Source organism: Carlito syrichta, unplaced genomic scaffold, assembly GCF_000164805.1.
Source record: "Carlito syrichta isolate Samal-C Ts95f unplaced genomic scaffold, Tarsius_syrichta-2.0.1 Scaffold303623, whole genome shotgun sequence".
NCBI classification, from domain to species: Eukaryota; Metazoa; Chordata; class Mammalia; order Primates; family Tarsiidae; genus Carlito; species Carlito syrichta.
The window spans coordinates 275,930-291,168 of record NW_007247719.1 but is presented as its reverse complement, the minus strand read 5'-3'; the positions used below and the strand labels follow the sequence as shown (position 1 = coordinate 291,168).

The window sequence follows — 15,239 nt, the reverse complement described above, 5'->3', positions numbered from 1 at the left end:
CTTCTTTTTTACTATTTTAGAAAAGTTATTTTTCTGGGGCCACCCCTTCTGTCCCCCCCCCATGGGAGCTTTTCTGTCCTTTCAATAAATCCTGCTTTCAAGAAAAAAAGAAAGAAAAAAAAAGTTATTTTTCTGGGATATCCTTCAGTTTAATTACCTGTAAAGTGGAAATAATGTGTTATATAATGTAGATTTATTGTGAGGTAATGAATGTCAAGAACTTACCTGTGTAAGCATACCGCACCAAGGAATTAAGTGCATTTGGATCTATGCCTTCCATCCTGACTTCTTCTTGTTTGGCTTCTAGCACATCATTTGTAAACATTGCAGCAAAATAATCAGACACTGCACTGAGAACCAATCTGGAAACAGGAATGTTTTACAGGAACTTAAATCATTCCATACTTTTATTGAAAAGCATGAAATTCATTTAGTAAGTTTGTAACATTGGTGAGTCTGTTTTTTGCATAACATAAGTTTAGGTAAATGTAGTGAAGTTAGAAAAGTCAAATAAGTAAATTGATCTACTTTTAGAGTGTTTGTGTGTGCTGTTTTTTTCTTCATCAATCTATGTAAAGTTTGGTTCTTCTAAATATCAGAGAAAAGGATCATGTATGCTAATAATTGAAAATATATCAATCAATATAAGAAAATAAAAATATTATCCCTCACAGTCCCAATTTGTAATCAATGTATTGATTCCTTCACATTCATACTTGCTCTACCCACCAAACATTCTGTTTCCATAAGAATACTTACCTGTGAGCTGGGATTCGGAGGTGTCCAGCAACAAGTAGCACATCACACAGTTGCTTCTCTTTCAAGTAGTTCTCCATTTTGCGAAGAGTTTGCTCTGCATGGTTTAGAGCATGGAATTGTTCCTCAGATCTGGTGACATTCATTTCTTCAGGGTGTTTTATATCAGATCTGAGAACGGAATAAGAATGAGAATATGGTTTATCAAATCATTTTTTAAAAATTTCAGTTTTTCCCTAGTGAGTTTGCAAATGTTCAGTGAAAATTAGGCACACCAACTTCTAAAAGAAATATACTGAATTGAAGAAAAAATAAAATTTGTTTTGCAATCTTAAATATTTCACTATGATTACTACTTAAACTTCCATTAAACTGAAGTGTGCTGGTTAGTATTTATATCTGGAATGGACAGATACAGGTACACTGACAAAGCTAGTGATGACTGTTTATACACAGAAATATAAATATCAAAATATTATCCTCTTTCCTTGATTCTTGATCCTTGATTCTTATGGTTATCATAAGTATGTAATTAGTCATGAAACTCAGACCTGATTCAACATGCTTTAAAAATTTAATTATGTCCTGAAGTTTCTCCATGTGATACTCATTATACTCAAAATTATTTCTTGAAGAATCTCAATCCTAAGAGTTTGATAATATTGTTTAAAATGTCAATCTCAGTAAGAAACTATACACATTTTTACATTTTATTTCTCTATATTTAGATAAATAAATGTGACAGCTATTGAATTTACTATAATAAAGCTGTCTACATATATGTATTTTCTTTGTGTGTGTGTGTGTACTTTTAAAAGTTTCATTTTAAAGATGTGGGGTACAATTCAGGGTTAGGTATACAAATGTTCATTATTCAGGTACCCATGTTGATGAGGTGTGCCCTTCCTCCCCTGGAAGTTTCCCTCAACTGCCAATCCTGTCCCCCTTTCCCTCGCAGTTTCCCACTACTGCCAATCCTTTTTCTATAGTCTTATTATAGTTGTTCAAGGTCTGCTTATGAGTGAGAACATATGGTACTCTGTTCTTTGTTTCTGTGATAGATCACTGAGTATGATAGACTCTAAATCTATCCAAGTTGCTGCGAAGTCCATATGTTTGTCCGTCTTTATGGCTGCATAATATTCCATTGTATATATGTACCACATTTTAAAAATCCAGTCCAGCTTTGATGGGCAGCATGTTTTTGCTATTGTGAATAGAGCTGCAATAAACATGCATGTGCTGGTATCTTTTTTGTAGGATGAATTGAGTTCCTCTGGGTATATTCCCAATAGGAGTCATATGGAAGGTCAATTTCTAGTTCTTCAGAAATTGCCACACTGTCTGCTAAAGAAGTTGCACTAGTTTGCATTCCCATCAGCAGTTTAGAAGCATTCCTTCTTCTCCTCACCTTTGCCAACTTCTGTTGTTGTTTGTTTTATTAATGATGGCCATTCTTACTGGATTAGGTGGTATCTCAATGTGGTTTTAGTTTACATTTCTCTGATGATTAGTGATGCTGAGCACATTTTCATGTATCTGTTGGCTGTCCATACATCTTCTTTTGAGAAGTGTCTATTTGTGTCTTTTGCCCACTTTTTAATGGGGCTGACAAAGTTACTCTAAAGTTTATATGGAAGAGCAAAATACCAAGAATAGTTAGGAAATTCTTAAAATAAAATAATGACATAATGGAATTGGGAGTGACTTCCTGTGTAAGCTAGCAATATAAATGCAAGGCAATTAGTACATCATTGTACTGGAACAGTGGTAGACAAACAGATGAATGGGACAAAATCAATAGCCCAGAAACGTAACCAGACATATGTGAGGCCTCAATATATGTCAGATCAATGGGGAGAAGGGTAGAATTTTAAATAAAGATTCTTGACAGTTGATTAAACAATTACAGAAAATGAAATTGAATTCCTACCTCACACATACAAGTAATTCATTTTGTATTGATTAAGGATTAAATGCACTTTTAGAAAAAAATTATATTGATTCAAAGTCAATTATCCCCTAAACAAAATACAAAATAAATCATAAAAGAAATTTATTGTTTTATTTTTTGTTTTTATGGATACATAATACATGTATACATTTTTTGGGTTATATATTCATATTTTGATACAAGTATATAATGTATAATGCTCAAACTAGGGTAATTGGGGCATCCACAATCTCAAGTATTTATCATTCCTTTGCTTTAAAAACATCCCAAGTCCACTCTTTTCATTATTTTGAAATATACAATAAATTATTGTATAGTTGTCCTATTTGGCTATTAAACACTAGGTCTTATTTTTTCTAACTATATGTTTGTACCCATTAATCATTTCCTTTTTTATCATCTCTCCCCCACTACCCTTCCAAGCCTCTGTTAACCATCATTTCACTCTGTATCTCCACCAGCTCAACCTTTTTTCCCCCATATATGAGTGAGAACATGCAATATTTGTCTTTCTGTGCCTGGTTCACCTACCCCTACACAATGTCCTCAAGTTTCATCCATGTTGCTGCAAATGACATGAGTTTATTCCTTTTATGGTTGATTAATATTTCATTGTGTGTGTAAATAGATATAGTTAGATATAGATATAGTTATCACATTTTCTTTATCCATTCATCTGTTGATGGACACTTGGGTTGACTCCATATCTTGGTTATTGTGCCTAGTGCTGCAGTAAACATGGAAGTACAACTATCTCTTCAATATTAGACGTATACTCAGAAGTGGGACTGCTGGATCACATAGCAGTACTAGTTTTAGTTTTTTTGAGAAATCTCCATTCTGTTCTCCATAGTGGCTGTACTAGTTCACATTCCCACCAACAATATCCAGGGTTCCCCTTTCTCAGCATCCTCTTCTACATTCATTGTTGCCTGCCTTTTGAATAAGAAACATTTTAGCTGAGGAGGGATGATATATCTCCTTGTAGTTTTAATTTGCATTTCCCAAATGATTAGTGATATTGAGCACTTTTCCATATACTTATCACCCAGTTGGATGTCTTCTTTGGTTTTATGTGCCTATTTTTATGCCAGGGCCATTCTATTTTTATCTTTTTTATGCCAGCTCTCTGCTATTCAAATCAGGAAACCATCAGCATCCATGCCATCGGCTAACATTGTTGTGTGTCATAATTTGTGGAGTAAACATTTCAAATTGTGGCAAAGAGGTGACTTGTTCTTCCACCATGACAACACCTCCCACACTGCACTGAGTTTTCAGCAGTTTTTGACCAAATCCTATCAAGTTGCTTGAGTTCCTTATAAATTTTGGTTGTTGATCCCTTCTTAGATGGGTTATTTGCAAATATTTTCTCCCATTCTGTGAGTTGTCTCTTCACTTTGTTGACTATTTTCCTTGCTATGAGGAACCTTTTTAGCTTGATGTGATCCTATTTATCTGTTGTCGCTTTGGTTGCCCATGCTTGGTTGTGTATGCTTGTGAAGCCTTACTCAAGAAATCTTTAACCAGACTAGTGTCTTGGGGTGTTTCCTCAAAGTTTTCTTGTAGTGGTTTCATAGTTTCATGTCTTAGATTTAAGTCTTTAATCCATTTTGATTTGATTTTTTGGCAAGAGACAGGAATCTAGTTTTATTCTTCTGCATATGGATATCTATTTTTCCCAGCACCATTTATTGAGGAAACTTTCCATTTACCAATGTATATTCTTAGCACCTTTCTCACAAATAAGTTGACAGTAAATGTGTGGATTTATTTCTAGGTTCTTTATTCTGTTCTATTGGTCTGTGTGCTTATTTTTATGCCAGTATTATGCTGTTTTGGTTACTATAGCTTTTTAGTATAATTTGAAGTCATGTAATGTGATGTCTGTAGCTTTGTTCTTTTTGCTCAGGACTGTGTTGGCTATTCTGGGTTTTTGTGGTTCTATATAATTTTAGAATTTTTTTCTACTGTGAAGAATGTCATTAGTTATTTTGATAGGCATTGCATTGAATGTCATTAGTTATTTGTGAAGAATGTCATTAGTTATTTTGATAGGCATTGCATTGAATCTGTAAATTGCTTTGGGTAGTATGGACATTTTAATAGTTAGTTATTTTGATAAGCATTGCACTGAATCTGTAAATTGCTTTGGGAAGTATGGACATTTTAATAATATTGGTTCTTCCAACCCATTAATATGGAGTAACTTTTCATTTGTACATGTGTTCTCTTCCATTTCTTTCATCATTGTTTTATACTTTTCATTGTAGAGATATTTTACTTCTTTACTTAAGTTTATCCCTTATTTGTAGGTATTGTAAATGGGATTACTTTCTTGATTTCTTTCTCAGATTACTTGTTGTTGGCATATACTACTGACATTTGGATATTTGATTTTGTATCCTACAACTTTATCAGTTCTAATAGTTTGGTGAATTTGGTTATCAGTCCTAATAGTTTTTTGGTGGAAACTTTAGGTTTTTCTAAATATAGGATCATATTGTATTCAAAAAAGGATAATTGATTTCTCTCTTTTCAAGCCCACTTCCACCACTTTTATTCAACATAGTACTAGAAGTCCTACCATAGCACTTAGATAAGAGAAAGAAATAAAGTGCATAAAAGAAAATTAGAAAATTTCAATTAAATAAAAACTAAAGTCCTTTTTAAATAAAAATATACCACAAAGAGAATAAAAGTCCAGTAATAAATTTATGTATTTACAAAGATGTTTTCAAGACTACATAAGTTCTTCAAACAAAAAAGAAAAAGGCAATCCAATTTAAAAAAATACACAGAAGTCTTTCAAAGGCACTTCACTGAAGAGAAAAGTCAACCACCAACACACACAAACATGTGCTTGATTTCACTAATAATATGATAATATAATAATATATCAATATAAATATCAATGTTGGTAAAAATGGGGTATTGAGAAAATTTTTGTAAACTGCTGAGGGCTGTGCAAACTGGTACTAAAACTTTGGAAAACAGTATTATTGTTATCTATAGAAGTTGAATATTCTTCTAACATATGACCCAGAAATTCCACTCTGAGGCATATAACAATAACCTAGAGAATCTTTAGCACATGTGCCTGAAGTGACATGTACAAGAATACTCAAAGAAATATTATCTATGAGAAAAATTGCCTAAGTGTTCATTGACAGAGAATAGAAAAATGAATTCTGACAGAGTCATACATTTGAAAACTATACCACAGTGAATATGAATGAACTACTGCTTTCTGTATCAACATGGGTTACTCTCAGAAACAATGAGACAAGGAAGCTGAAGAAGATTATATACACTATGATTTAAAAATAATGTTTCAAATAAGCAAAACTAAATGTGTATATTGTTTAGAAACAAATGTGGTCTATAAGTCTGATTTTAAAAATAGAGAACATAAATGGATTATCAGCCCTAAAAAAGAGAGTCTGTCATTTATGAAAACATGGATGAACCTGAAGGGCATCATGCTAAGTGAAATAAGCCAGGCATGGAAAGATAAAAAGAAAAAACTGCATAATTTCATTTATATATGGCATATTAAAAATCTGAACTCATAGAAATAAAAAGTAGAAAGGGGATTACCAGAGTTGGGGATGCAGGGATAAGAGAGAAGTAGGTTAAAGAATACAACATTTTAGTTAGACAGGAGTAATAAGTTCAAGAGATTTATTATACAACATGGTGACTAGTTAATAGCAATGTATGAGGAGGACCCCCCAAAACTGCACTTATCTTTTGGAAGGTGGGCTCCCTGCAGTACAGGCTTTTCTCACTAGGCAAGTGTTCCAGGAACCCATCAGCATCAGTCTTGCAGGGGTTCTCTGAATCTCTTGTGTTTTAATTTTCATGTCACTGATGAGATGATGGAACTTTTCTTGAATACTTTCATGGAATGTTTTCTCCAGGGTGATCTCTGTCTCTCTTTTTGCCTCAAGAAGTCCAGTTCCTCTTAGGTTTGGACTCTTGAAATAATCGCTCATCTCTTAAAGGTTTTCTTCTATCTTTTAAAGCTTCTTTTCTATGTTTTTGAAGGTTTGGGTTAGTTCTATATTTTGGTCCTCAAGCTCTGAGATTCTTTCTTCTCCTTGGCTAATTCTGCTTTCCATGCTTATCAGTTTGTTATTTATTTCATTCATAGTATTCTTTACTGTTGTTATCTCAGTTATCAACTCCTTCCTATTTTCCTCTTGTCTCTCCTCAATTCTTTTTATTCTCTCTATTAATGTTTTGATATCTGGGATTGTAGTTTGAGACAAGTCATTCTGGGGGCTCTTCATTGTTTGTGTTCTGAAGTCTGTTTTCACATTGTCTGATCTCCCAGGGTTCTGTATGAGACCCATATTCTTCTTTTGGTTTTTCTTCATTTGTGTAGATTTACCTCCCCCTCCACTCCCCTCCCCCTTCTTTAACTCTGTTGTTCAGGGATGGTGGGGTTGCTTTTACTTCTGTTTTCTCAATCTCCTAGTCTTCCTTATGTGGATTCTCTGACTTTGTTCAATTTTGAAGCTGGACCGTTGGTTGGTGGCTGTACCTTTTGCAGTTTTGAGATTTAATTGAGGGGGGAGCTGTGATTCAAAATCTATCTGCAGATCCCAGTATCCACCGACAGGTGTATGGGCACCCTGGAACCCACTTCCCACTGCCTTACAATCTCTCTATGCAGTGGGGGTACATGTTTGCTGTCTGGAAGCATACTAGGTAAGAAAAAGGAAAATAGTAGGAAAAGGAAGGAGAAGGGACAAGAGGAAGATGGAGAGAGAGAAGAGTAAGAGGGAAAACAGACAGACATACCACTTAGCAAATGAAAAGAGACACAAAGACAGAAAAAAGTAAAAAAACAAAACCAAAACAAACAAACAAACAAAAAAACTACAACACACAGTCTACCTCACTAATGATGATGTATTCTTCCCATATAAAAACAGGAAGTCTAAAGAATAGAAAAAAAATCAGTAAAATAACAGCAACAAAGCAAGTACAAAAACATTATCAAAAACAGAAAGAAAAAGAAAAAAAACTAAAACAACAAAAAAAGGAAAATTAGCAAAACAGTCAAAAAAAAAATAAAAACAAGAAACCAAACTCTCTCCGAGGTCATTCCTGTGAGTTCAATGTCCTTTTAGCTCTGATCTCTTTCAGCACAGGCTAATAGAGTTGGCAGGCTGATATGCTCACAGCTTGGGTCAGATGCCCCAGGCCTACTGTGAGAGGAGGGTGGATCAGATTTACACTCCCTCCGCTTGCTGCCTGTGAGATCCAACCTGTGTCTGATCCAGCATGGGGGTGGGGCTTCTGTCTCTCCCAGTTTGTTGAGATTACCTTAGGTACAAAGTTGGAGGCTGGGGCAGAGCTGAACAGAGCTGGGTGGAGCTGGGCAGAGCTGGGCAAAGCAATGCAGATCTCTGCCTGGTCCTGGGACAGAGACAATGACTGAGGTCAGCATCTCCTCACCGGGCATGGGACTCCTCTCTGGCTCTCCCCAGTCCTCTCCGTGCATAGGACTCCTCTCTGGCTCTTCCCAATCCTCTCCACTGATCAGATCCGGGGCTCCAGCTGATCCGCTATAACAGGTGATGGTGTGGGCCAGGTGCCAGGTGATGAGAATCAGCTGGGTTTGGTAGGCTTTTCTCAGGAATGTCTCGAGCAGCAGAAGATCTTGGGAATGACCTTGTATACCTGCAGTCTAATCTCAGAGCAGTGGGAGCTTGAAGTCACCCTCGGGGTGGGGGCTGGGTGCATGAACCCGAATTTCCCCTCAGACGGACTTTCACTCTCCCACCAGCATGCATCTACTCACACAGAGTCCTTATGGATGCTTGCTTTTGCAGAGACTCTTACAGTCTGACCTGTTCAATGGCCATCTTTAGCTCCGCCCCCATGTTTGTCCTTTTCTTTATGGCTGCTTACTATTTCATTGTGTATGTGTACTGCACTTTTAAGATTCAGACCAATTTTGATGGGCAGCACAGTTAGTTCCTTGTTTTTGCTTTTGTGAATATTGCTGCAATAAACATGCATTTCAGGTATCTTTTTTACAGAATACTTTGAGCTTCTCAGGGTATATTCCCAGTAGGGGGATTACTGAGTCATATGGAAGGTCAATCTCATTCTTTTAGAAATCTCCACATTGTTTTCCATAGATTTGAACTAGTTTACCTTCACACCAACAGTGTAGGAGCATTCCTTTTTCTCTGCATCCTCACCAGCATGTTATTTGTTTTGCTAATGATGGCCATTCTTAATGGGGTTAGATGGTATCTCAATCTTCCTAACCAGAGAAGTGAAAGACCTTTACAGTGAAAACTATAAAACACTGCACAAAGAAATCCAAGAAGACATAAACAAATGGAAAAATATTCCATGCTCATGGTTTGGAATAATCAACAATGTTAAGATGTCCATCCTACCAAAGATAATCTACATATTCAATACAATACACATTAAACTACCAACATCATTCTTCTCAGACCTGGAAATGACAATACAGATATTTACATGGAAACATAAACAACCACATATCGCCAAAACAATCCTTATCAAAAGAAACAAAGCAGGAGGTATCACACTCCCAGACTTTAAACTTTACTCTAAGGCTACAATAATCAAAATAGCCTAGTATTGGTATGAGAACATGCATATGGACCAGGATAGAGATTCTGGAAGCAAAACCTCAATTTCTCAATCATCTCATCTTTGACAAAGCCTCCACTAAAAACCAATGAGAAGAGGAGAACATATTCAGTAATTAGTGCTGGGAAAACTGACTGACCAAATGCAGGAGATTGAAATAGGACCCTGACCTCTCACCATACACAAAAATCAACTCTAAATGGATCAAAGACCTAAACATAAAACTTCAAACTGTAAGAATCTAAGAAAATGCAGGAGACACCCTTACAGAAATTGGATTAAGCAACTAATTCCTGATCAAAACCCCAGGTGTCTATGCCATAAAAGATAAGTTAGACAAGTGGGACTTGGTTAAACTTAAAAGTTTCTGCAAAGCAAAATAAACCATCAAGATTGTGGGAAGACAACCCACAGAATTGAAAAAGATATTTGCCAACTATGTATCTGACAATGGTCTAACATCCAGGATCTACAAGGAACTTAAACATGCCAAAAGAAAAAAAAAACAGCCCCATTAAAAAGTGGGCAAATTACATGAAAAGTGGGCAAATCACTTCTCAAATGAAGATATACAGGCAGTCAACAGACTCATGAAAAAGTGGTCAACCTCACTAATCATCAGAGAAGAGTATTTATTCTTTCATGTTTAAATTTCAGTCTTCTTCGAAGTACTTTCCAGTTGATGTAATACACCTAAGGAGATGCTTTTTACACTGCTCAAAAGAGTTTTTTAACTGGTCAGTTTTGATGTCTTTTAGTGCTCTTGCTTTTTCCTTTTTTTTTTCTCACCCCTTCCACATCAGCAAAATGTTTCCTTTTGAGGACATTTTTATTGAGTGAAACCAACCAGCAAACAAACAAAATAATTAGCAGTGAGATCAGGTGAATAGGGAAGGTGAAGCACAGGGATCATGCTGTTTTTTAGACAAAAACTGCTCAGCACTCAACACAGTGTGCACATGTGTGGTTGTAAATCACCCATCATGAAATGGGCAAATGTGTTAAGAGGTCCTCAAAAAGAAAATCACTGTAGCCAAATGCAGTCTCACACAATAAAGCTAGCTAGCATACTGAAACTGTGGATTCCTAAAACACTTACTTCTTGGGGCAACCCTGTACTACAAAAGGCCTACACTTCAAAAAATAATTCAGGTTGTTTTTTTTTTGTCCCCCCCCACCATGTATACTGGAAAGCATTCAAGGTTGCACAAGTTTCCACTTAACTCACCTTATCATAATCTTTCCTCTGCTCTAGTAATGATTCAATTCACATTAGTTGAGTCAATCAAACATTCAATATCTAATTACCTTAGCTATCCTCATGTAAGCATACCATGTATTAGAGCACAGCATATTCTAAAAAAGGAATGTTTCTGAGAAATTCTGACTAGAAAACAATTTCATTCTCTAAATTGTCTTCAGCTTAATTTGGTTAAGGACAAAAACGTATCATCAATTACCAGCTAGTTAAGGATATTTTTATCTGGCCATAGTAAATATATTATTTAAAATATTTTTATAATTATAATGCAGGTTTTTAGATTATAAATAGCCTATAATTATGAACCACATGTAAGCTTATTAACTTTTAAAAAATAGAGGCAACTCTATCATCAGTTATACCAAGAAATCTAAAAATTGGTACTCAAATATATATAAGCAGATTAAAATATAGCATTCAAAATACAATAAATCTAATAAGCTAAAGTTATAAAACTTGAACAAAAATAATAATCTTTTTATTTTTATTTTTATTTTTTTTTGAGTTGGAGTCTTACTCTGTCACCCAGACTGGAGTGCAGTGGCCAGTCTTGGCCACCGCAGCCTCGACCTGCTGGGCTCTGGTGATCCTTCCACCTAAGCCTTCCAAGTAGCTGGAACTACAGGTGTGCACTACCATGCCCGGCTAGTTTTTTATTTATTGTAGAGATGAGGTCTCGCCAAGTTGCCCAGGTGGGTCTCGAACCCATGGGCTCAGGCGATCCACTCACCTCGGCCTCCCAAAGCGCTGAGATTACAGGCTGAGCCACCGAGCCCGGCCCCAAAATAATAATCTACTCTTGATCATTATCAAGGCAGAATGCAGTAATAAAAACAAGGAAATCACCACCACCACCACTAACAATCTAGCCTATTAATACCTAACCTCATCTTAGAAATTCTGAAAGATCATAAATTATAGTTCTCTTACCTTTGTTTTCAATAGTATAAAAAACCACTGCATAAGAGTATGTTCATCTCTTTTATTATTATATGGTAATTACAGATTATAATGTGGGAGACAGCATAATGGAATGTAAAGAACCAATGATATGGAGTCATAATGCCTGAATTTAGTTCCAGCCATTAGGGCTGCTCACTCAATGTGTGATCTTGGGAAAATCACTTTATCTTTCTAAGCATAAACTTTCTTCTACAAAATGGGGATAAAATAATAATAATACCGACAATAATGCTTATGCCACAGGGATCTTCCAAAAGTTAAATGAAATAATATACATGGGAAGTATTTGTACAAATGTTAAGCCTTATGCTAACTTTAACTACTAGATGTGGGAACTTCTGGCAAGATGGCAAAGGAGCAGAATGATCCGTAAGACTCTCTGGAAAAGGGAGTGACCATAGGGACTCTTGCTCTCTCCTGGTACCTATTGCCCCCACCACTGCCTGCCTGCTCTTTGGCCAGTCACACAGGTCTGAGGGCTGGCAGAAAATGATCCTGTACACAGTGCTATTTACTGCTACAGTCACTGCCGCTGCTGCTGCCACCACTGGTCACATTGGCCTGTGGGTTGGAGACCCTCGGTTCCACGCACTGCACTGCTGACTCAGCTGCTGCCACTGCTTCTCCCTCCCGCTGTCACTGCTCTGCCTGGATCAGCTGGAGATTCCCAGCTGTGGAGTTCTTTCCATGCACTGTACTGCTGAAGAGGCTGCTGTTACCACTACTCCTTCCTGTGGCTGCTCCCTCCCCCTGCCCAAGGTGGCCCCCAGTTAGCCCCCAGGGAGCTCTGGGCCCCCACACCTGCTACACAGCTCTACCCAGCCTGAGGCACCCACTACCACACTGACCTGCAGCTTCCAGATGTCCCAAACTCTGCCTCCCCCAATTTGGCCCAGCTGGGTGGGTCGGGTAACAGCTACAACCCTGCATTGACCCACACAGAACACCAGCTCTGCCTAGCTCCACCTGCCTCCAACTTGAGATCTAAGGTAATGAAATCAATCTGTGAGAGACCAAAACCCATCCCCCATGCTAGATCAGACACAGGCCAGATTTGAATGGCAGACTTCTCAGGCAGCAAGCTGAGTGAGCTTAGATCTGATCAAACCTCCCCCCACAGCAGCCTGGGGCATCAGATCTTAGCAGTGAATAACCCTACTAGACTGTAATGAGAACTAGAGATCAGAGCTGAAAGAACATTGGACTTAGAGGAATGATCTAAGAGTAGGTGTGGTTCCCTTGTTTTTATTTTTTCTATTTGTATTTTTTGCATGTTCATTTTACTTATCCTTTTTCTTATTTCCTCTTTTTTCTCTCTTCTTACTGCTATTGATAGTGTTTTTATACTAGCTGTGCCTCTGTTAGTTTACTGATTTTTTTTTTTAACCTTTAGACTTCATGCTTGTGTAAAGGAATAGTATCAATAAGGAGGATGATTGCCTTGTGTGTCTGTATGATTATCTGTAGCTTTAGATTTTTTGTTTCTTTTTTTCTTACTCTTTTCTGTCTTTGTGTGTCCTTCCCTCTTACTCTTTTCACTCTCGACCTTCCTCTTCCTTTCCTCCCTGTTCCATTCTTTTCCTTTTTCTTACCACATTTTGCTTTCAGGGAGTAAACCTATTCCCCTACTGCATGGACAGATTGCAAGGCAGTGGGAAGTAGGTTCCAGGGTATTCATACACCTATCGGTGGATACTGTGATCTGCAGGTAGATTTTGAATCACAGCTTCCCCTTCAATTCAATCTCAAAACTGCAAAAAAAAAAAAGTACCATCCCCAACCCACAGTCAAGCTTCAGAAGTAAACAAAGCTAGAGGATTCACACAAAGAAGAATAGGAGATCAAGCAGACAGAAGTAAAAGCAACCCTCCCACCCCTGAACAAGAAAATTAAAGAAGGGGGGGAAAGGAAAAAGTGGGGTGAAGGAAAATCTGCACAAATGAAGAAAAACCAAAAGAAAAATGTAGGTCTCACACAGACCCCTGGAAGACCAGACACTGAGAAAACAGACTTTGGAATGCAAACAATGAAGAGCCCCCAGAATGACTGGTCACATACTACAAACACAGACATCAAGACACTAATAGAGAGAATAAAAAGAATTGAGATACAAGAGGAAAATAGGAAGGAGTTGATAACAGAGATAATAGCGGTAAATAATACTGTGATTGAAATAAATAACAAACTAATAAACATAGAAAGCAGAATTAACCAAGCAGAAGAAAGAATCCAAGAGCTAGAGGACCAAAAAACAGAACTAACCCAAACTGTCCAAACCATAGAAAAGAAGCTTAAAAAGACAGAACAGAACTTTCTAAAGATGAGCAATTACTTCAAGAGATCAAACTTAAGAGTAATCGGATTTTCTGAGGCAGAAAAAGAGACAGAGACAACCCTGGAACAAACATGCCATGAAATTATTCAAGAAAACTTCCCTCCTCTCACCAGTGACACAAAAATTAAAACACAAGAGACACAGAGAACCCCTGCAAGACAACAAATGAGAAGACCAACTCCCAGACACATAATCATTCACTTAAACAAAGTAGGGATAAAAGAAAAAATCCTAAAGGTAGCAAGAGCAAAAGGTCAGACTACCTACCAAGGAAGACAAGTTAGAATAGCTACAGATTTATCTACAGAAACCCTTCAGGCTAGGAGAGCTTGGATCCCAATCTTCAAAGTCCTCAAAGATAATCAATTTAAACCAAGAATAACCTACCAAGCTAAACTAAGCTTCATCAGTGAGGGAGAATGAAAATCTTTCCCAGACATTCAACCCCTAAAAACTTACACTGCCTCTAGACCAGCTCTACAAGAAACACTTAAGAAAACATTAAACACAGAAGAAACAGAAAACAACAACAACATTCTTAACAAGGGTGCAAGAAAAAGATTGAAAACCCACATGAATCAACCCCCAAATCAAAAGAAACACAACAAACAAAAAGGATCAACAACATTTATAAGAACCCCACATGACAGGGATAAATTCTCACATTTCAATAATTAGCTCGAATGTAAATGGACTAAATGCACCATTGAAAATACAGAGAATAGCAAAATGGATAAAATATCATAAAGCAACAATATATTGTCTCCAAGAGACTTATCTCACCAGAAAGGACATTCACAGACTCAAAGTAAAAGGATGGGAAGCAAAATTTCAGGCAAATGGAACACAAAAGAAAGTTGGAATTGCAATTTTAATCTCAGACAAAATACCCAAGCTATCAAAAATTTAAAAAGATGAAGAAAGTCACTATATAATGATAAAAGGTTCAATCTAGCAACAAGAAATATCCATCCTAAACATATATGCACCCAACAAAGGAGTATCAAAGTTCATAAAGCAGTTTGTATGGAAACTTAAAAAAGAGATTGACTCTAACACTATCATAACTGGAGTCCTTAATACCCCACTCACAACCCTGGACAGATCAAGACAAAAAATCAGCAAGGAGATTCAGAACCTCAAAGAGACTCTTGAACAAATGGACATAATTGATATCTTCAGAACACTCCACCCAACTGCCAGAGTCCAGCTCCAACCTGGTTCAGGGTACGCCAAAGGTGGAGATGGCATCGGCGATTGGGGGGAAGAAGAAAGAAAGAGAGAGAGAGAGAGAGAGAGAGAGAGAGAGAGAGAGAGAGAGA

At 37.0% G+C, this 15,239-nt stretch overlaps 1 protein-coding gene across 1 annotated transcript in view; it reads right to left on the bottom strand.

Moving 5' to 3' along the window:
- Positions 1 to 15,239, bottom strand: part of KLHL4 (kelch like family member 4) — a 146,330-nt gene that overhangs the window by 42,837 nt on the left and 88,254 nt on the right. The window contains exons 2-3 of the mRNA XM_008058753.2: positions 760 to 927; positions 226 to 362 (exon numbers count right to left, since the gene is read on the bottom strand). Of these exons, the coding sequence (XP_008056944.1) occupies positions 226 to 362; positions 760 to 927 (305 nt within the window). The remainder of the gene's footprint in view (positions 1 to 225; positions 363 to 759; positions 928 to 15,239) is intronic.